Raw genomic sequence first — 24,547 nt, 5'->3', positions numbered from 1 at the left:
GAGGTTCCGGAAAAAAAGGAAAATAATAAAAAAGAAGACTGTGCTTTCCCTACCTATTGGGAAAGTAATATGGAGCTTGATTTTGGTTAGAAAAAGCTCCAGTTATTTGCTATTCTTAAGAAAATATAAAATTATCTCAGCTGAATAAATGAAATATCTGCTAAAATAAATTTCTAAATAAGCTAGTGTAAGATAAATTAAATCAAAGTACCTGTTTCTCCGATATTAAGTTATCATGATATTGTGTATTCGGTTTTATCGACCTTTTGGCTACTTTTCTGTGTTCAAGGTGGTACGTGTCTGGGAAAATCTGTAACAGAAGAGAAACAAACATTTGTCAAACTTGTTTCCTTTAAATGAAAATTCAAATATGTAAGATAATCTTAAATACTAGCACCACTATGATTAAATACTAGAACCACACTCTGCCAATAGTTATAATACCAACAATATTGTAAACGGTGATGTCAAATTTTAATGGAAATTTTAAATTTTTCTTCTAAAGCGCTCAAATAAAGTATTTATTATTTTGTTTTGAAAGTTCTCTAAACTAAAATAAAAGCAGTTTTTTTTTAAAGAATAGGTTGCTAAATTTGGGCCATTTGTAAAATTTTGCAAACGAAGTTTGTGTCATGTGTATCGTTAATGAGTTGCCCACATAACGTGGGTCTTATTACATTTTAATTGCTAGTAAATATCCAAATATTAAAACGACGTGACTGGATGCGATCTTGTTAAATATACTTTTGATTATTTGATCCATTACAATAGTTATCTTAATTATTCTGCTTTGATTTAAATTTTAAATTTGAATAAGACGAAATGTTGATTAGGTGGTTGGGATCACGTTGCCATGAAAACATGTGAAACTTCTTCCTTATTTCGTTTTTAAACTTTTAGGGCGTGACAGCGTCTCAGGTCATTTGCGCCCAGTTTCAGTGCAATGCCGTGCTCTAAAATCTGTAACTGAGTATATCCTCATGACCGGAAATAGTGAGTTGTAAGGAACTAGAAAGAGAAAATCATCCATCTTCAGATGTTGCTTTTTTTTTTAATTATAGCAACAACAACTAAAAATTAGAAACCACTTAGAATTAAAAGTGTAAAAGAGATTGAAATTACAGTTTTTTTTGGTTGTAAAGTTTTTAGATCTGTTTAATGGATTTCCGGCCGAAAAAAGTTGATAGTTTAGTGGGGTCAGCTGCTGACCATCGCAAAATATAAACCAGCTATGCTAAAAATAGTTAAACACCTGTTTTATGAATACTATTCTAATTTGACTATAGTGAGCTACATTCAATTAACTATTAATTCGAATGATTAAACAGAATGTTGGTATTGGTGCGTCCGTGTGTGGCTTTTTACGAAGTTCTAAACAGAGATTGGTAGGAGCTCCTGTTTGGGATACAGCTATGAGCAGATGAGGGTTGTTCTCTCCTTCTATTGTTGTGTCAACTTCTCTTCTTGTAGCTGAGAGATTTTCTTACTTTAGTAAGAAGAGTTGTTGTTTTTTTGCTTCCTCTAAAAACAAGAAGTGAATGTAAAGAAAAGATATTTGGAAAAAATGGGCCTATACTAAGCCACGAGTCTGTGCAGGAAAGAGAGGTAAATTTGAATAGAAAATTATTTAAATTAGTTTGAGAAAAACAGATAAATTAGATTTGTAAAAAAAAAGACAACGGAAGTATTCAGATTATTATTTTTTTTAAAAGATTAATGTAGTAGATGGTGATTTCAATGCGCAAAAAATTAAATAAAGGTAGCTAGCAAGTAATTACGGGTGCAGATATTTGTTTTTTCTAAAAAACAAAAGAACAAAATAGGGTTTTGGATCGACCGGAAAAAAGAAAACACCACAGCAGCAAAGTTACAAAGAAGGAAATTCCATTTCCCCGGCCCACTTTGTATACTACCCCGGACGATCTTATAAATATTAACACGATAAGCCAGCAACCGCTCCACACGTTCTAAACTAGACCTCTTCCTCTTTGTCTGTACTATGTACACACGACCAGCTTCATTTTAAAGTCAAGCTTTTGCACTGTCCCATTAAAAAACAAAGAACAAAAAAAAATCATCTCTACCAGCTTTTTTTTTTTTTTGTGGTAAAAGTGACAGTAAAAAGTAAGAGGGAGAGACATAAGAACAAGTCTGTGGAAAATGAAGTCGAGCAAGGAGGATGAAGATACAGCATGTCAACAAGAAGAAGTCGAAGAAAGAAAGATGCAGCTTACATTCAGACAGGAAAAGCATGCGCAATTATAAACTTCCTGTATAGATGAGGTACGAGCTAGCACGAAGTACATACTTAAAAGATGGGGGGGGACATTTAAGGGGCCCTTCCCAAACTCAAGGGAGTTTTTCTTTTTTCTAGCGCAAGATTAATGTGTAACACTCTAGTTTGTGATACGTATCTGTGTGCATAGTGTGCGATTATTCATCTACTGCATAATTCAAATGCACTTCTAAGATTCATTTGAAGAAGAAGAAGAAAAAAAAAGTAGCTTCTAAGTTTTAAAAAACTTGGCTTTTATCTACAACCAAAGAATGTTTGTTAAACTTTACAAAGTAGCTTTCCACTACTAGTTTTGAATTTACCTTACTCTACTTTAAAAAAAAAAAATCAGATGCTTTTTCAAAACTCATGTTTTGAATGAAACTGCTAAAATAATAGGGAATTAGGCTAGATAGAGAAATAATAAATATTAGAAACAAAATATGGATGGTAAGAAAGCACCAAGTTGAGAGCAAGATTTAGGATTAAACTAGCGAGGATTCGGACAATAACAAAAACCAATAACTCCGTCTTTACGGCCAACGTTTCAACCAATTTATTGTCTTCTTCCGAGGGCCTGGATATTACAAATCAATAACACAACTATTAGACTATTGGAACACAGGAACTTAAATACGTAACATCTTATTTTTAAAAAAAACTATAAGAAATGATATTAATTACAATTCCTTAGTGAAAATAGTAACGCGCTATCCATCCTTGACTGGTAACCATTTTAATTTTATATTAGGGAAACCGAATGCCTGATAGAAACTGAAAATAAAGAACAAAACAAGACGTTTCGGTTTCAAATGAGTATCAGGTTGATCGCAAGGAAATTTCTTGATTCTGATAATTTCACTGTTCCTTTATCGTCCAATAATTGTAATTTTATATCAGTTTTTTTTTTAATTTATTTTGTTATTTGCAATCTGTATACAGTATACAATTTCTCGAAATCTATTAAATCTGGGTTGTTGCAAAAAAATAACAGTTATAAAGGAGGATTTGCCTTATATTACAAAGAAAATTTGGGAATTTTATCTTTTATAGAAAAAGAGAAAAAAATTGTCAAAGTTGGGTGTTTTTCAACGTTACGCTTTTTCGTGCAGTTTTTGACGATCAACCCTTATACAACTGTCCTACCGGACAGTTTTAATAAGTAAATATGGAGAGAGTGATGAACTGGTGCGGGAGGAGAGCAGGAGGAGAGAAGCTACCCAGCGGTTGCACCCTCTATAGGGAGGAGAATGTGAGGAGGAGAGAGGAGAGATAAGAGAATAATGATTTAGGCCTTCATCCTACAAGGAAGTCGTGGGGCCACTGGCGATTCAGTCGGCGAAGAGTATTGTTAGGGATGTCAGAGGAGGCGAGAGCCAGTACAAGAGGATTAGAGCTAGTCGAGAGAGCAGTATGGAATTTTTGGTATTTAGTCTTAGCGAGTTGGTCTATGAAGGGAATGTTGAGGTCGTTGTGAAGAGTGAGGTTTAGTCACCGCAGAAAGGAGCGTCAGCTATCTATCGGAGGAGTTTTGACTGAAATGTCTGTACAGTCCGTATGTTCGTAGGTTCATATCAGTTAATTAATTTCCAATTCAAAATTCTTTAAAATATCTAAATAGATTAGAAAAAAACAAGAAAAATAAATAAACACAATATATCAACTCGAGAGAGGATCTGAAACAACTAATTTGCCAACTCACCATCCGGCGCTATTCCTGCACCGCCGGGCAGGAACACCAAAAAGAAGCAAACTCCTTTTTCACAATACCAACTGTCCCTCCCCCTCACCCTCCTCCACCACCCGTTAGCCATTCTTCCTGTTCACCATTCACCTCTTTGCCTCAGTTGTTAAGTACGCGAAGCACTAATGAACAACTTCTACTAAACTTTTCTACAAAAAACTTTACTACCAAGGAAGAAAAATTGATGGAACTTTACAAGAGTTTGTGAAAGAACGGATATTAAATTTCTAGCGAAGTTGGTTTTTCCGTTCCTTTAACATCGATGAACCTTGAGCGGAAGTATGGAAAGAAGAAGTGCAAAGCAAACATTAAATCTTTTGTTTTCATTATTCGTAAAAATAAATTTGTGAACGTTATACAACAAAAGAATAAATAAGAATATTTTCTAAAAGTAAAGGAGCAAAAGGATAAAATTAAAATAAATTACAGAATCCGTTTCAAATTCAGAAATAATTAGATAATTCTGAATTTACATATGCAATCACCAAAATATATTTTTTAAAATAAACTGTGTAATCAATCCTGGACAATATATTGAGTTACTCAGTAAACAGAAGCAATACAAATACAATACCGATGGAAAATTGGTATTCGCAAATATTGGAATGCTTAGGAAACCCTTAGATTTCTGGTTCATAAGTCCAAATTGCTTAAAGCAAATTGGTTTGCGCTTCTACTCCAAAATCCAGATGTCAGACCAGTTCGAACACACCTGATTGAAATACTTTACTTTAAATGTGTGACACTTATATTTACAGTATTACATGCTATAAACTTGCTTTGCTGGTTTATATTTGTGGAACCTTATCATTATGTAAACAGAAGAAGTGTTGTGGACAGGTGGATAGGTTTGTTCGGGTAGTGTAGAAGTAACCCTGCCCGTCGAGTTCCCAGATAGTTGGTCCAGAAATCTGTTAAGGAAGGAAAATGTTTCCCAGGCATTGTCCCGTCCAGAGGTGGGTGCGCGTTGATTTTGGTTTATATGTTACTGGTTTTGTTGCACGCACAAAAACAAAGATAGAACTAACAAAACTCTGTAGGCGCCGCAAACATTAAGTACAATAGCCTAGCACCTTCATCATTCCTGGAGTACACGGTTTCTCCAGAGTGAGGAGGGGATGGTGAATAAGTTTATTCTAGAACTGGGAACAACAGCCGGCTGCTGGCGAGATTTTCTGCTTGTGACACATTTTAGTGCTTGTTTTCGTACTCCTTTTACTGTCATAACACGTTAACGCTTTTCTAATGTGAACTTTTTCTCTAACAATAAGAATTATCTTTTCATTAGTGTCTTCTGTGATTTGCTTTCATCGTTGTTTTGTTAGGCTATTCCATTTTCTTTCCTACATCTTATTGCTGTAAGATAAAGATTTGCAATTGTGAAAAGCTTAGGAAACAAACAAATACGAGAAGAATAGAATCATCTCTACGCATCTTCATCAACTCAATTTCAACATGGAGCGACGAAAACTCAGTTTTTGTCACAATATACACTACTGTAAATCACTGTAATGGTGTACAATAGATTTAATCTACAATAGACCAACTACGCTATTGTTACAACTAATTTAGAACGTTGACGTTATCTGGTTGATAATGTACCTAAGAAGAAAATGTACCTTAATCAGGGGAAGTGGTATATGTGATGTCAACTCGTAAGATAACAGTTGTGGCGTTACACAAAAGATAAGTGACATTGTCCAAGCTGATTGCTGACTAAAATACTGCCAATAATTCAGAAGTCTGAACTGAATTCGGTTCCTAAATGAGGATACGACAAAAAAATCTACATAGACACATCTACAAGTATATGAGAATCGAAGTAACCAGCGATAACTCATCGAAAACAATATAATTGAGAGTTACTATAGAATATAATTTCAGTTAATAAATATTTCAGTTGCATACTAATGACGTATTAACATTTAAAATTTATAACAGAACTCTGAGTGCTCCTCTATATTACATGCACTCATTTAAATTCATTATATATCTAGTCCTTTATCATCCAGTCTCTTCATACTAAATGCAACAAATATTTGTACTGAAATTTAAATTAATTAACATTATTCAATCAATTTTAAATTATACATTGTTTCAATTTTACAAATTCCACTATTTGCGATTTACCTAATTACTGATTTTTTATTGATAAAATATACCATTACAAAAATGTTTAATCAAAAACTGGATTTCCTCTCATCATGTAAATAATCATTTAGATGATTTTTGTACAAATAAAAACCTGTTATAAATCTTTCATTTTACAACAATTTAAAGGATCAGAGTTAATAAATGGGAAAATATGGCAAATAAATGCCTATGAAGTGAGTTTGAAGGATGACTTTTTTCTATTTATACAATCAGGTGCTCCTGAGACCATTGACGCTTCAGTCTTCGGGGAGGATTCGAAGGAAGAGCAGTTTGGAACAGGTATGAGAGGATTGAAGTGTTGGGATAGTTTGGAATGAAATTTGATGTAACGGGATTTAAGCAATAAATCGTCTAATTGCTGTCAGTTTTCGATTGGAGAGATTAGATGCAGTTAAAGATTGAAGCGCTTAGCTGTACCATATATTTGAAGTCCAAGTTCGTTCATGTTTGTCGATTAGTCTTTTGATCATTTTGTAATGTCGCTTGAGTGTCACGGGTATGGTTCATTGTGAGGCTTACAAAAAGTAGTTTGTTATTAGAGAAAATGTACGTGCATTAATATTAGGAATAAATACCAGCCTGTGCATATTCATTACATACGTTCAAATTTGTAGTAAACTTTTTGAATTGTAACAGCATTTGTAGTACAAACAAATACATACTAAAATACATACAAATACATACAAATTTTACATACTAAATGTTCAGGATGTAAGAGTAACCAAACTAAGGAAACCATTTAAATGGTGGTACGAATATTTATGACACTGTGAAAACCAGCGGTTTCTTAGTTCAATAAATCACGAGACTTACAACTTTGGTGGAGGGATTTTGGGACTTGAAGAAGGCCGGGTAGATAGAAGATAGAACGAGCACGGACCAAACAAACCGAAGAAATGTTTAAGTGCAAATATTATTTCGTGGTGCTGGATCTCTTACTCGCGCCTCTTAACGCTCACGATCTAATAAGCCAGCTGTAACGCCACGGATTTAGACTTATTTATTTTTTTACCTCACAGTTGTTCTTGGTTTTATCAGTTTTTCAAAATAGAAATACGTTTTTAGATGTTCAATAAAAAAGAACACGTCTTCCTGTTTAAAAACAATTCACTGTTTTCTGAACTATTTAGAAGTGCAACAAACTGTTCAAAGCCTAGTTTGTTAAAATTTAAACTCTGTTTCTAATGTCAGTACTTTTAATGAACTGCATCTGTTATCAATTCTTCCAGTGATGTCGAAATTTCCAAACGTATCATGCCTATCGATAAATAATGGATTGCTCATCTATTCATATTTTGTTAATTAAGAACTTCAAAGTAAAATATAAATAATTGTTTAAAGCACGGATTTTTATTAAATAAGTTTGAACTAAACTCTAACATTAATTCTCACAACTATTATAGTTATTTTGTAGATAGAATGTCAATGCATCTCACAGTACTTGAGGTTTCATCAAAAAGCTTTAAGAATTTTAGATTAAATAGATAGAAATTCAGTGTAATTAAGAGTTTTGAAATTACATCTGTGCTTTTAATCACAGATGTAACAAGCTGTAGAGAAGCTGTTGCATAGTTATTCTAGCACGCACATAACAGTACTTCGTGCTTATTCTAATTACAATTTAAATACGCAATAATAAATAAATAAACACTTTAATATTATATTGCGACCCACCTTAAATTAACTCTATAAACTTTGAAGGGTTCGACACCAACAGTTTATGGATTTTGTCACAGAAAAAAATAAGGTTTAAATCATGAACCTTTTAAAAACTCTAAAGAAAAATGTATGCTGGGTTTCTAGATGTGTTTTTCAACAATTTTTAAAACATCGTATCTCTCTTGCTTTTTCTTTTCAGCAGAAAATAATCAAGAAACATTGGGCTATAAATGAGCGACATCATTGTAAAGAATTCACCTCTTTTAACAGCAGAAAAGAGATTGAATCCTACTTCCGTTTTTGGGACGTCATGCTGGTTAGAATTTTTCTGTATATCCGAGTAATACTAGTCTTCGGCAAACCAGAGAAAAGGGAAAGAGAAAGATCTACTTCAAGAAAAATTGATGGACCCTTTTTCGTTGTAAAGTGTTTTAGAGTTAGGTCCTCTGCTATCCTGCTGTGCCCAGAAACAGGGTGATGATGGACGATGATTAGCTACATCAATGGAGGAGAGATTCATTTTCAGACCATTTCTTCTCTACAAAGCCTCTTCTTTAAGAAAATGATGAATTACGATCATTTATAATTATATACGTACTGTGAGATAGCCCAGAGTTAAGCCGACGTAACTGAGAGATTCAATTTTTTCTTAAATACAAGATTGATAAATTAAAGTGATAATGGAAATCAATATGGATCATTAATTTTCGAAAATTTTATCTAAAAAGTTCATTTGTTTTATTACTTGCCAAACAGATCAGATACTACGGAGGTTGACTTCATTAAATTAGAAATATTATATCAAATTTTTGGTAAATCAAATTATATTATCCCGTATTTACTTATTGTTTACTAACGGCAAAAACTATGCTGTTTCTGGTCCATCTACCTTAGAATTCCAGCTTTTTCCATCATTTTTGAACTTGCGTTTCGAAAGAAGATCGACCCTAGTTGTACATTCTAGTGCTGCCTTAGTTGTAGTTCATCAGAAACAGAAACTACACTTTTACTTCATAAACCAGTCAACAATTCGTTCTATATAACGCTACATAACTACAGTTCTTTAACTGTGGGCAACTAAAAGTGTACAGACCAGTTATGACTTGGTTATTGAATGTTGCAGAAAGAAATTATGCTGTTTCTGCTCCATCTACCTTAGAATTCCAACTTTTTCCATCATTTTTGAACTTGCGTTTCGAAAGAAGATCGACCCTAGTTGTACATTCTAGTGCTGCCTTAGTTGCAGTTCATCAGAAACAGAAACTACACTTTTACTTCATAAACCAGTCGACAATTCGTTCTATATAACGCTACATAACTACAGTTCTTTAACTGTGGGCAACTAAAAGTGTACAGACCAGTTATGACTTGGTTATTGAATGTTGCAGAAAGAAATTATGCTGTTTCTGCTCCATCTACCTTAGAATTCCAACTTTTTCCATCATTTTTGAACTTGCGTTTCGAAAGAAGATCGACCCTAGTTGTACATTCTAGTGCTGCCTTAGTTGCAGTTCATCAGAAACAGAAACTACACTTTTACTTCATAAACCAGTCGACAATTCGTTCTATATAACGCTACATAACTACAGTTCTTTAACTGTGGGCAACTAAAAGTGTACAGACCAGTTATGACTTGGTTATTGAATGTTGCAGAAAGAAATTATGCTGTTTCTGGTCCTTCTACCTTAGAATTTCAACTTTTTCCATCATTTTTGAACTTGCGTTTCGAAAGAAGATCGACCCTAGTTGTACATTCTAGTGCTGTCTTAGTTGCAGTTCATCAGAAACAGAAACTACACTTTTACTCTATTCATGATGCTTATAGTTTATATAAGAACCATTGCGAATTTAAACGCGATCATCTGTTACATTTATTCTTTCTACTTTCATTATTCAGAATTAATTACCGTATATTCGATATGAAAATGATTTGAATGGGATAAACTGAATATTAGAACTAATCAACAAACTGAAATCAATGAAATTATAATAAACAATTCTCTTGTTGAATAAACAATGTTCAACAATCAATATTCCTGTCTAACGCAACGATTTTTAATTAAGAAACAAGGTCATAGATTTAATTTTATACTAAATGAATTTATCACAATGAAGATGGACAGGAATTCATTAAAAAAGAATCAACTAATTTGCTTTAATATTGATGTAGTTTTAAAACCAATTATCGTTGAGATGTTTTTTTCTAATTATCTATTTCAATTTTGAAAGATAATTTACTGTATTTTCTGCTATTGTGGAGATTATATCCACTTCTTCGAAATTCTTGAGGATATTGTAATTTCCATGGCGGGTAAAAGTATCTTATAATCCGGACTTCCATCATCTTTACGTGAGCAAGAAGCTATTGTTGTCAACCATGAATACCTTGCTAAACTTATGGTCTTATGATATAGTTCAGCTGACCGAACTAATTGTGTGAATGTTACAAAGGAAATCCTACGACGTAACCAAGGAAGTTCTACTTTCTTGAGATGGTAGTGACAAAAGTTTCTTGATTAATCTGTTGCTGGCCACAATTTGAGGCAAAAGGAACATTGCCTTATTGTAGTTGTTTCTTCCAGTGATGCAATTACCTTTATCAACCGATGTAAAACGATGAATTTTGGCCTTCAAGTTACCTCCTAACTCTCAAATAATTCTGAATCTGCACTTAAAAAAAAAGACTACACCGATGAGTTTGCTGCTGTTCACCTTTTTGGTTGAAGATTTCGTTTCTGCGAAACGCAAAAAGGGGCAGAAAGAAAAGTTACCCACTTACGATGACCCTAGGATAGTGATGGCGAACCTATGACCCGTGTGGATCAAATACTTTTCACTGACCCACAATTGCTAGGCAACCATTTGTTTGTTTACGCGTGTTGATTTAGATTTTCTAATTGTGTGGCTACTCTATATTCTATCTGTATTTTTTTTTTCAATCACGCATTGACACAAAAGCAATTTAAATGCTATCTATAACCTTTAGGTTTGATCATTACAGTTCTAAAACGCAGATGATGACAAATGCTTTTGTAGTATTTGAAATAAAGTAAAAGTGTTTACAAAATATCAAATAAAATGTATAATTTTACTCATATTTTGTTTGTTAAAAAAATCGACAACCCAGAGCAAATAACCATATTTAGATTTTTCTTCAGATAAAATTCACACTTTTGTAAGGTTTTGTTCAGTTATGTTTGTAAAAAGAGACTTCCATAGCACTTTGTTTCGTCCCCGTTTTACCCGTTAAGCCAACTGAATTTTAAAGATGTTTAGTTTTGAAAATATTCAGTTTAAAATTTTGAAACTTAACTCTTGTGCAAATGGGCATTAGTGACCCAAGTGCTAGTCCTAAAAAAAAAAAAACAAAAATGAACAAAATTTGACCCACGTCTCAAAAAGGTTCGACATCCCTGCCCTAGGAGGTCTAAACAGTATGATTGTGGCAAGTTGCACTCGACTCCTATACTGGCATTGTAATGGGTTCAGATGTGAGAGAGAGAGAGAGATGTTGGTTGTGGATGTTGATGGATAAATAACACTTTTAGTATCGGTATAAGACTTTACGTATTTATATGACTGACTGCCAAGGACTCTATACTTTTCACTACAAGAACAGAACAGACTGACTGACGTGGCTAAACGATGTCAGTTGTAATGGGTTCAGATGTGAGAGAGAGAGAGAGATGTTGGTTGTGGATGTTGATGGATAAATAACACTTTTAGTATCGGTATAAGACTTTATGTATTTATATGACTGACTGCCAAGAACTCTATACTTTACACTACAAGAACAGAACAGACTGACTGACGTGGCTAAACGATGTCAGTTGTAATGGGTTCAGATGTGAGAGAGAGAGAGAGAGATGTTGGTCGTGGATGTTGATGGATAAATAACACTTTTAGTATCGGTATAAGACTTTATGTATTTATATGACTGACTGCCAAGGACTCTATACTTTACACTACAAGAACAGAACAGACTGACTGACGTGGCTAAACGATGTGTACAACTGAAGTGTAAGACTTTGAACTCTCGAGCTGAATATCGAACTGAATATATCGAACTGAATTGAATCTCTAATTGAATCTGTATTTTGAATATGATGATCTTTGACTTTCCTCTTGTTCTTATATACCTTCGCCGAGCCTCCCTTCTCTGTGTGCCAAGGGGGCTGACTCTCTCCCTCTGGCTAGAGTGGATGATTGGTGGGGTTTCACTACCCCTACGCTAGAGTGGATGAGTTGTGGGGGGTTCACTACCCCTACAGCATTATAAAGCTACGCAAATAATTTACAAAATTGTTCCTGTAATAACTATAATCCGCCGAATCCTCGACAATGAATGATAATGCAGTAAAAATACAGGAGATGGAAAAGAAAGGAAATGAGATCTAGATTGGACTGAGACGGGAGCATCAATCAATGTCAAAAATTGAGAAAAAATACATCATAAATAGAGAAAAGTGTTGTTTCGACTATATTCTATTGTTGAGAAAAATTTATTGATAAAACAATAAAAGAAAACTTCAAAAATGTAAAAAAAGAGTTATTGAAAGGATTACAGGAATAGAAAAACAGGATTACAGGAATAGAAAAGCTGTTAAAAGAGAAATGATAAAAGTGATAAGATATATTGCAGTTCAGTGTTTAAATCAGCGATGATTTAAAAAAGAGATAAGATTAATGATTAGTTTGGAAACTGCGAACACGGTTCAAAAGCTACCAATCATCCGCCCAGATTGAGATAGACGGTGACGATAAATTCTTAGCTTTACCTTCCCGCCATTCATTAATGTCTACTTGTGGAATTTCCTCCTTTTAAAAGTCAATGGATAGCTTTTAATAAGATCGTTTACTCCTTATTGGAAAATATCTGGAAATTGTTCATTTTCTTTGTGGCTCTAAATGTGGGTATAATAAATTTAATTTGTGTCAACTTTATTATTAATTATCTTCAAAAAATATATAATTTAATGTCTCCGGATCAGAATTATTATTCTTTTAACAAATAGTCTGTTTCTAAAACAACGACTTTCGCATATCCACATAACTATGGTTATTCATATCAGATTGTTCATGGTATTGTAAAACTCAGCCTTGAACTGAAGGCACTTTTCCAATACCAGGGTCGGAGTACGGTAAATTTCTCAATGTTACCGGCAAAATATGGGGAAAATTTAATATAAAACATCTGACACGTTCCCTTTCACGTTCGTAACGTTAAGAAGTTTAAAATTAAGATCAGAATACAAATTAGACTAAGGTAGAGACAGAGAAAAAAACAAGACAATGTAGGCTATGCGAGGAAAATGAAATAAGTCTGAATGCTTGAATGCTACTTCATAACAAACAGATTCTAATTTCCATTTTTCTCATATGGGAAACTGTAAAAAAGGAAAAAAATATGAATGAATGTTAATGGAGAAAAACAAGTCTGTTAGGAAACACAAGAAAAAAAAAATATGTTGACAAGAAATAATGCTTTCCGTGAAATGAAAACGGATAGTAAGACACCGGAAGTATGATTAACCAATTCCAAATGTGAGTACCCTGTTAATGCTTAGATGAAATATGAAAAATCTGTCACTAGATAAGCTTGAAGAAACTTCAAGAAAAACTGCGTGAAGATCAATAAGAAGCATCTAGTCTACGAGAGCTGAAGGACTCTTAACGTGAATCTTGGGTTCATTTAGGGTATAACAGATAGTTTACTCTACTCCTGCTCAGGGTACCTCCTGCATTTATGTGGGGCATCAAACTTCTGAGCCTGGTCTCAGCTTATCAAACCCTACAAACATGCATAAGGTCAGATTAAAAGGACATGGGTTAATTAACTTGGAACATTACTATATCGGAAAAACACTCGAGATTTTTTTTCGATTAATCAAGTCTAATTGATTAGAAAGATATCATCTGAACTCTAAAAATTATTTAAGCTCTGTTTTCCTTTCATTCGCGAAAAGACGAACATCAGTTAGTCCTTGGTAATGAGAGCGAAAGGTCTAGCTAAGGGCTCTAGATTTTCCCAGGTTCAAGTCCTTAAATTTCTTCTTCCAAGAGGCTTATTGTAGCTCACTTTTGGGTGGTGGTCTGTTACGAGTGAACTCGTTTAGAGGGCGGCAGTGGATTGAGCAAGAAGAAAAGGTTGACGAAGAAGTTATTCTAATGATTTCAGCACCTGATTTGTAAGGATTAGAACATATCACCTTAAATACTGAACAGAAGCTTAGTTACTACGTAAAAGGTTATGGGCAATCAGAGTAAATAGGTCTGGCTGTGGAATGAAGATGAAGCTTAGGAGATCTGTTGAGCATCAAAAGGAGGAGAGGGATATCTCGCCAAAGAAGCGGAAACGAGAGAGTGTGAGGAGTGGGGGGAAAAAAAGAGAAAGAAAAGAATGATGCCTCAGGGTGTTAACTAAGTTTGTTAGTGTTCCAGTGAGATCTCATCAGTGAGGTGATAGTTGACAGAGAGGGGGAAACAGGAGCCGCCGGGATGTTGGGTAGTCTAATGGGTCTAGAGTCTTTTTGGAAGCTTCACAGCCTCTTCGCACCACTCCCATTAAGGGACTCTTTCACAGCCACCACAAGCACACACACACAAACAATAACTGTGCTTAGTGTAAGCTGCTGTTACAGCATGGCATTTTGTTCATTTAAGCATCCGGCGCGGCCCCACTGGTACGTACCAGAATGAAACAGTACTTTACAACACGTTGGAGACGAAGTAAATTAGCTGTTACTCTGGCTAGCCTCTCTTTAAAACTTGGCCCTTTTAAGCATCCCAGTTTCTTCACGGCCCTTTACATTTACTGCGCACTCTGGCCCAGTAAGCACTACTCCCTTAATGAACCAATTTCATATAAGTATTTCCTACACGTGCTATAAATTTTACAATTTAGGATTACTTTCAAGAACAAATAAGGCTCAAGAAAATGATACATTCTTGATAGAAGAGATACACTTTTTAGTATGTCTCAAATCGTGTTTATTTTTATATGTTCGGGTCCACCCTGGATCCATAATTAATCCAGTGAAATCCATAAAGAAAAACTATCCTGTTAATATAATAATAATATATTTATTGCTTATAAGGTTACAAGACCCTTTAGCAAGGAGTTTGCGTTTGACATTCTTTTATAAACAGAAAGAGTAACGGTTTAAAAAAGACAGAAATAACTACCATTTAAAATTATAAAATAAAAAGCCAAACTACTGAGAGATACCAAATCAAGTAATAAAATAAAGTAAACATAAATATAACTGAAATACAGACTTTAACTGATATTAAATAACTAAATACCTAAATATTACAGGCCAAAAGAGCTAAGAGATATTGCTGTATTACAAATCATATCCAGCACATTTATATAATATTAAATACAGTTAATAACAGTCTGTTCGTTAAGTAATAATATGAGCTATTCATTATTAAGTAATGAAAGAACACAACTTAAAAGCTCTATCCTCCTGTTAATATAGGATATTCCAACAGGAATTGTTTTAAAAATTCATTACAGTTATGAAGACGTATTTTTGTAAAAGGTAACTTTAATTTTTTAGTTGTAAATATAGTTTTTTAAATTTTATTTAGCAGATCAAAATGAATGTTAATTACTCACATTCGATGTTATTCAATTATTTTGAGAATTTTCCTGGAAATCTAACCGTATCGATATTTAAAAGACTAAACAATGGAAATAAACCTAATTACCAAGATTATTATTATTATTATTATTTTTCTTTTTGTCAAAAACTGGTTTTCCTTGGTCCTGTTCTGACTTCTTTTGTTGGATCTTCTTTTCATAGAACGTTCAGTTTGTTTTACAGCTAGAGCAGCTAAAATCTTTTACCTTATTCGGATCTCTTAGAAAGTTTAGATTCGTTAATTCCTAAAGGAGTGCCTTTATAGCAAAAAAAATTTGCTTTTTTTTAAAAATGAGATGGTTTATGTGGTTGCCTCAAGCAATTTGCAACAGCTTGTGCTTCAAGCGAAGCTCTGGGTTTTCAGGGTGAATGGTAGATGACAATGTGGATACTAGGGGATTGGCATGGGTGAAAAAGATGGAATGGAATTATTCTTTATCTAAATGCAACCAGATGGGAAACAGAAGGAATATTGAGATCATAATAGATGGATAAGGTTGGAAACATAAAAGGAAGTGACTATGTTTTGGAAGAAGGATTTTTGAATTGAGATGACTGTTTATGGTAGTCTTTGACGGAGAAATTATCTTTTTACTGAGTCAGAGAACGGCCGTTTTAAAATAGCAGATTTGTCTCGACATCTAAAAAATAATGCCTCTTGACTTCATTTTTTCAGAGCCACCCCAGAATTCTGATTAATAAGGAAAACACTTCAATATACAATATCTTCACTACTTAGCTCAGAAAATGGTCTGAGAGAATGCCATATTCTTGAGGCACTTATAATTGGACTGTCATTGTGGAAAAACTTTAGTAATTTTCCGCCTTTAGGGGGGAGAGAAATTAATTAGTGAACCAATTAATGAAATCCATTTTTTTTTTTAATCCTCTAGGAAAAAGCAAACAAAACAGCTTCTAAGTAGAACCTTATTATTTCAGTCCATAAAGAAATTTCTCACGAAAAACTAAGTACCTAACAATGTTGCTTACTTATTGTTTTCCTTTAAAGGATTTTCTTTCCAGGAAAAGAGCTTATCCTTAAAAGCTACAGTTTCCTCCATTAGGAAATCTATTCTTGAAAAAATACAGAATTATTTTTATTTGTTGAGCCTGTAAGGAGAGTTCTACTAGAGTTAGAATATATTGCAAAAGTTCTAATTCGAATCTCATCTAGTTCATTATTATCGATTTAAGAAGGATTTTACACTCTTACTATGAAAATAAACAAGCAAATACACATGCACACAGGGGAAAAAGTATCATTGAATAAATATTTCCCTTCAAGCCTAATATTTTCCATTAACTGGCAATCTATCGATTCATTGGATTGATACCAGTTATGAAAACTTAATTTTTACTGTTTCTTTCGATTTGTAAGATAGAATTGGGATCGATTATTTAGAATAGACCATTTACAAGAAATATGTGTTTAGATTTCTTTTATTTAGTTTAGTGCTAGAAAGCCTGCAATGGTTGTACTTCTGGAAAAAAGGTTCATTTGAGGATGCAAGCATATCTATAGTGGTAGAAGTGGAGTCCCACTACTCAGATAAAAACAAAGTACTCTTCCCTGAATCACGCCAAGGATACAGCCTTCCTAGTCTCAGATCTCAAGTACATAGGATTAGAAAACAGAAAGCTTGTTAACTGACAGAGAGTTGAGAGTATATAAGTGGGCTCCCAAGACTTGTGTTGAGAAATGGAAAGATTATTTATTGGAAAGTCTGTATAAGGAGGAACACGTAACCTATCTTCACGCTGAAAGCCGAGAAAAAAAAGAAGAATAATGATGGCTGTGGAAGAGGAACATTAGACAAACATGGAAGGACAGCTGAGGAAGAGTTCAAGCATCCTTTCGAAATCTCTCCCACCACCACCGCATTTTTGGATGATTTTACAGCGCTGATTTCCTTCAGAAGAACTGACGCAAAATACATTTGCGCGTGCAATGACAAACAATCATTGCCATGTTGTCCAAAAATTCTCCCTGAAATTGTCAGCACAATGGACAGGAGCGGCCAGGATCAAATCCAGGAGTTCTACTCGCAGGATTCCTTTTACTATGGCTAATCTAAAGCTCTCTGCCCTGTAATGGTTTTTGGAGCAAAAAGCCCAGCCTGGAGGCCGGCCGAAGCTTAGATATAAGCGCGGCATAAAATGAAAAATAATTCATACAAAAATTTTAGGTACACCAATAAAAGATACGAGATAATTTTGTGGCCCTACATTAAACTTGGAAGAAGAGATAAGAAAAGAAATATTACTTATAATAAAAAATAATCATAATTTCTGTCTCAGTCTGACATGAAGCGTTATTACATTTCTCTGCTCGGAGGCAAATGGACCTGCGAACTAGACAGCGGTTTGTGTGAATGTATGTAGCGGCATTTATGACCCTCCTGTAGGGGGTTCTGGGTACAAAGCACACTGTCTCTTCCATCTTCTGTGGGACACATAGTCCACCAGAACGAATGACATATCATGGAGTTAACTAACTACTGGATTACTACTTTACTCGTCCTCCTTAATACCCTGGAATCTGCTAATTTATTATGGCTCCTCCAGTTGAACACACTGAGAGCAATTGGCTGCCACCTAACTGAACTTTACGGAATATAAAAGCTCTTTTTCCATCATTGTGAGGTCACACTCTTTGTCAGCAAGTTTTTTTAAAAAATGAAATACGAGTACAATAAAACGAACCATTTCATGCTTTTAAATACCTCCATCAAAACAAAATGTTAAAAATAGATTTTTTGCGTTCTCTTACAAAACGTAGAAAGAAATATTGCTGTAGAGTAGATTTACCATTTTGAATTTTCAACAAAAGAACACAATTTGAGTACCTGGTTACCGGAAAGTGCTAGAAGATTAAGAGATTTGAGTTTAGGAACGAGCGTAAATTGCAATAACTAACTGGGATACTCTAAATATAAACTATTTCTAAAAGTGCTGGCTAAACTGAATGACGAGTAGAGTAAGGTCGTGAAGGGAGTGTAAGAATGAATCCTCAGTGAGTGAAAGCAATGTCTGGATGCGATTGACTTAGGAACGAGCGTAAATTACAATAACTAACTGGGGTACTCTAAATATAAACTATTGCTAAAAGAAATGGCCTAAACTGAATGACGAGTAGAGTAAGGTCGTGAAGAGAGTGTAAGAATGAATCCTCAGTGAGTGAATGCAATGTCTATATGCGATTGGGTGTCCCGAGCGACCTTACGTTCTCTAAATATAAACTATTTTTAGGAGAGATAGCTAAACTGGATGACGAGTAGAGTAAGGTCGTGAAGAGAGTCTAAGAATGAATCCTCAGCGAGTGGATGCAATGTCTGTATGCGATTGGGTGTCCCGAGCGACCTTACGTTCTCTAAATATAAACTATTTTTAGGAGAGATAGCTAAACTGGATGACGAGTAGAGTAAGGTCGTGAAGAGAGTCTAAGAATGAATCCTCAGCGAATGAATGCAATGTCTGTATGCGACTGAGTATCCCGAGCAATGAACTGGAGTCCTTACATACTCCAATGCTTGGGCAGCTTCTACTATTCTGAGCCCTACCTGAAGCTTTAGCCCTTGAAACCCTTCTCAGCCACTTTTTTCAAACTTAGGCACTTCCTAATTCGACGGTACTACTAACACTTCCCTTAAAAGTCCTTTAAATAGAAGCGTACTTCAACTTCCAGTAAAACTTTCACGTTTAAAAATTTGAGTAAAACAAATTTAAATTCTTACAAAATTACGAGCATATTACTAACACTGGATTAAAATTCTAAATTTCACATTTTAAATTAAAGAAGAATTACGCTACGATTGGCAAAAATTAAATTACAATATCTTGATTAGATTTAACTGGTTTCTTAATTACTTTTATAATATCATTATTCGACTTCTATTACTTTCCACTTTTTGAATTTGACAATTAAAAACATATTTTTTAACTACAATATTCGATTAATTCCAGCAGTATAATTATTGAACATCGAACAAAGTCGAGCGGAAGAATTTGCCATTTTCCACTAGACTGATTTCTGGTACAAGAATTAATTTATGCTTGATAAGATAATAATAAGAATATATTCACCTTTTTGATGAAAATTTTTCTTCAAAAGAGGTTATTACCATTATAATAAGAAAAAGGTGATTTTTATTATTAAAAAAAGAAGAGCTTTTACTAACTGAATACCCTATTAAGGAAGGAGCTTTATTTAAGTACAAATTATTAATTTTGATTCTTGTTTTTAAAATTCCCAACGATGTACTAATTACGACTTTTTTCTTCGTTTATCATCTTTTTAAATTTTAATAAGTTCCTTTTGCTCGAGTTATTTTCTTTATTTTTTTAAAGAAATATTTTTAAAGATAGAGGGGAGCTTTTTTTTTACAGTCCAGTGAGGATGGTTAGGTACGTTGTTAAAAGCAAGGCGGAAACATTCTTTTAAAATTCTAAATCTTCTTCTTGTACTCTTTGATTTTATGGAAGATCTTGCAAGGACTATTGCTTCATGAATTTATTTCTGGTTGTTTGTTAACAATCTCCTTGAAATCAATTGTAATGGGTTCAGATGAGAGAGAGAGATGTTGGTTGTAGACGTTGATGGATAAATAACACTTTTAGTATCGGTATAAGACTTTATGTATTTATATGACTGACTGCCAAGGACTCTATACTTTACACTACAAGAACAGAACAGACTGACTGACGTGGCTAAACGATGTGTACAACTGAAGTGTAAGACTTTGAACAGAATTACAGAATCTTCGAACTCAATCTCGAGCTGAATATTGAACTGAGTATATAACTGAATATTGAACTGAATCTGAATCTCTTCTTTGACTTTCCTCTTGTTCTTATATACCTTCGCCGAGCCTCCCTTCTCTGCGTCCGAGGGGGCTGTCCCTTTCTCTCTGGCTAGAGTGGGTGAGTGGTGGGGTTTTTACTACCCCTACGCTAGAGTGGATGAGTTGTGGGGTTTCACTACCCCTACGCTAGAGTGGATGAGTTGTGGGGGGTTCACTACCCCTACATCATGATGTAGGGGTAGTGAACCCCCCACACAATCTTTGCTTAATGTTAACAATGATGTTGATAAGACGAAAAAGTGATAATACTGCATCCGCTCAGTTAGTTTTTACTGCAACACTCAATAAATGACCTGCAGAGGTAGTTGATGTGTGCAACTATTTGGGTTTAGCGTACCCACAGGGTAAACTCGAGCTCATCTAACCACACACAACTCACACTTACACATACAAATTCTACACTTTACAGCTGCCAACAATCTTTAAACAATAGTTCTCTACAAAACTTCAGCTTATATTAATTGAAATTTTAAACGTTTCTCTAATAAAAACAAAATGTAAGAAAACTAAAAGCTATTAGTGTTTAATCTATTGTAATCATCCGACTAAAACCCTTTACAATAAGGCGTCTCACACAGCTTTCGTTAGCAGCATCCTGAAGTACTAAAAGCTTTTGATGGCTGTGGAACACTATGGAAACACTCCACAAACTGTTTTACTGTTTTCACTGAAAAACGTTGATACAATGAAAACAACTTTTCTCGATGATAGAAAAATATAAAGGGAAACCTCTGTAAACATGTCGAACTGAGGAGTGGGGGGGGGGCTGGAAAGGTAGTGAATGTTATGATAGTGTACGCGTGAAGGGGAGGGGATACAAAAAACTAACAGTTTTTCTAGATAAAAAAAGAGTAAATTCTCTCCATTGATTGGCAACTACTGCTATCATATAGAATGCATTTTTCCAACATATTCAACAGCTGCATAGATCTGTGCATCTACATGAATTTAAATGAAACTTTTGTTATACATCGTTTGTTTGTACGTTTTATCGCAATGTTTGGAAATTATGAAGTTTCCTTATCACTAAGTGTAAATCTTATCAATTTTAACATCCGATTTTTTCAGATGTCTTGGCGTCTGTACAGATGTTTCAATGCACACGGACGCCCCAAAAAAACCACTCTCAAAGTACCTGCAGAAGTTGTAGTACGTAGATTTTGCACTTTTCTTGAAAATGGCTTAACGTTTTTCTCTTGTTAAGTTCGAATAAAATCATCACTCAATCGTCTAATTTTAGTTGGAACCATTTTTTAAAGGAACTGGTTAAAATGGGAGGAAATAAAACATTGATCTAAACATTTTGCGATACAGCCCTTTAAGGACTAAGACTTCCTTGGTGGGAGTTATTAGTGAGGGATGTGGCGGATGGAAGACATACCCTTTGACCTTCCTGCAGGAATCTCAGCACAATAATAGGAACATACGAGTAACTTTGATTATTATAACTCGCAATGAAAGTTTGCCCAACTCATTTTAGCTCAATATTGCTATCGTTCAACAAATTGTACAACTTTGGTAGACGATGGTAATTCTATAATAATAAAAATACTTCGATGTACTTTCAATAGGTCATTAAATCAACGTAATTTAGAATTTGACAACACAAAACTTAAGAGGCTTCTTAGCAAGGAAATAAATACGACCCTCTTTGCTTCATCTTTTCCATTCATTTCCGTTTAAGCGACGTTGTGATGTCGAAGCAGCAGAAAAGAATTCTTAGAGGTTGATTTCTAGTTTAGGATGTCAGCTATCTTAGTTTTGGTCGATGTGTGGGAGGGTCGCTCGTGTTCATGATCTTCCAAGAGGATAGGACGCTGCTAACTACAACTCTTGGGGCTTTAAAATGTAGAATTAGTTACTTAGGGCCACCTCTGCAGGTCAATGCAAATAGCCCATTTGCAATGAGTGCAATATAAATGAGAGGATGCAACAAAGAGGAGACAACCCAATTCTGTTGAGTTACCTTGATAGCCTGTGCTTATCAGGAAGTGGTCGTCCTCACCAACATCTAGTGACAATTCTTTGCTCCTTGGAGAGTAACTTCTCAAAGCCTGCAACTCTGACCATTCTTTCCACTTGATGTGTACATCGGCCTTAAATAATTCTTTTTTTTTACACCCACCAGTTCACTCCGTTCACGTGGGCTTCCAATTTTGGAAAACTTACTTTAGCAATAAGATTATTCTTTAGAAACTATCGGGGGAACTAGTTGTTTGATACTTCTTGTTGTTGTAGTAATACTAAGAGTTATACTTCAAACAAAAAAACTCAATTGAACAACAGAATCGAACAGAGTAACAGAGATAAATAGACAAAACCACAGTGTTTATATTTATTTGTTCGTTTATTTTCTCTCTCTCGATTATTGGCTCTGGGTTATTCTAGTTAATGAATAATTCAAGATCAGTATATTTATCATCTAGTACATAAATGTTAATAGAATAACCAAAATGGTAGTATATTGTACATAATTGCCTAGTTGTGCAATAAGGGGACAAATTATGTAGGCATTTCCATGCAAAATATCAGATTTAGCTTTTAGCGGTGATTTATGTAACATCTAATGTCAGTTACACACGGCCGTTTATACCAAAAGTGAGCAGATTTCAGTACGTGAAATATTTATGTAGCATTATAATATATTGTCATGTATACTACAAAAGATGTAAGAAAAAAAAATTAGCATAAAATGTTATTTATGCACAAAATAACCGCATCTATCATTCAGATATGTTGGGTTTGATATTTAGGAGAAGCGTGAACATTATTGGCTAACCATTACGAGGTAATTTGTTCGTATTATGTATTATGTAAGCATTGTCATGGTAGATCACTATACAATTGTTGAAATTGAGAATAATAAAAAACGGTAGGTGCCCTCAGTTGGAAAGAGAAGAACAACTGTAGATTACAACGCTGATTTAACCATTTTCTTCATGACGTGAATGCTAAAGATGCATCTTTACATCCTCATTGTGGGAATGGACTAGGCACTTCCTCAAGGATTGCCTTAATGTGCCACAGCCTCAAAATATTTCCTCAGACAACTCATAAAAGTTTTTAATGAACGTAACGCATGTAATTGATTGGCATGTGTTCAATTATTTCGGTACATAAATCATTAAAACTTAGCCATTGCCCAGAGTTCTGCATTCACAATGAACAAACAATGACGCATTGAGTTTAATCCTCTTTTTCTTCTTAAATTTCAAGCAAAGATCGGGGTCTAAACATCTGAGTTAGAGAAAACAGCACACTGACGGCTTCCGGAATTGGCTTCTGCCGTTAAAGGCAGCATTGCCCACTTCTGGACTAAGCTGACAATCTAAGAAGAAAAACATCCAATAGTAGGCAGATTGCTTACAATACAGTCTTACAATATCCCTTGTAATAATTATAAGCGCCCTAATCAAGCCCTTTATTGCATTAACTATCAGCTGAAAAATCCGTTTAATCTTTCGTATATAGAATCTTTCTAAGAATAAATATAGATCAAACAAAAAATTAAATAAATAGCCATGATTCCCGGTCTAGCAATTTAGATTTCATTTAATGGTTAATGTGTGAATATAGCAGTGAAATAGGTTCGCCTCCTAATTTGGTAGTTGGACGTAAAGCCCACCTGAAAAAACATAGACGATTTCTTTACTATATACAGAACAGAACCCTTGAAATACGGAGATTCAGTTTTATAAAAGAATTTTTCAGTGATAAAAGAATGGAGGTCCTAAATATTGAAGAAAAGATGAGGAACCACAAATTGTCGCTGGCTGCGGGCTTAATTCCAGTTAAATTGCTTATAAATACTTAATCAACTATCTGAGGAAAATGATCTCAAATTTAAGTCCAGTACAATTAAGCATAGAATTAAAAGATCAGCTTAGATTGTCGTCAAATAACCAGAACTTATATTTTATAAGGGAGCCTTGCTTATACCGGAATAGTGAACAGCATTGTTCATATTGCAATCTGATGCATATGCAGCATCTCTTTCTAGTTTGCCCAACAGTCGATAATTTAAGAAAAAGGTATTCCAGTAAACATTTTATTTCTGAATTAGGGAAACTCTGGATAATCTGCAAGATCTATTTATTATTGAATCCCACGAAAAATTCAGTAATCTCTTCTAATTCGTATCAGCAGCTCTGCGCAGATGAGCAATTGATCGGCTATCTCTTAAACTTCATTTAATTTCTTGAAA

General features: G+C 34.4%; 1 protein-coding gene across 5 annotated transcripts in view; it reads right to left on the bottom strand.

Moving 5' to 3' along the window:
* The window catches only part of LOC141456792 (furin-like protease 1), a 749,499-nt gene that overhangs the window by 80,474 nt on the left and 644,478 nt on the right, over positions 1-24,547 (bottom strand). For all 5 annotated transcript variants that reach the window (XM_074133067.1, XM_074133073.1, XM_074133070.1 and 2 more), the window contains exon 3: positions 212-310. In XM_074133067.1, coding sequence (XP_073989168.1) covers positions 212-310 — 99 coding nt within the window. The remainder of the gene's footprint in view (positions 1-211; positions 311-24,547) is intronic.

This window comes from Rhodnius prolixus, unplaced genomic scaffold (assembly GCF_049639745.1).
Source record: "Rhodnius prolixus isolate KJV_2025 unplaced genomic scaffold, Rpr scaffold_10, whole genome shotgun sequence".
In the NCBI taxonomy this organism is placed as follows: Eukaryota; Metazoa; Arthropoda; class Insecta; order Hemiptera; family Reduviidae; genus Rhodnius; species Rhodnius prolixus.
This window is presented reverse-complemented; position numbering and strand designations above follow the sequence as displayed.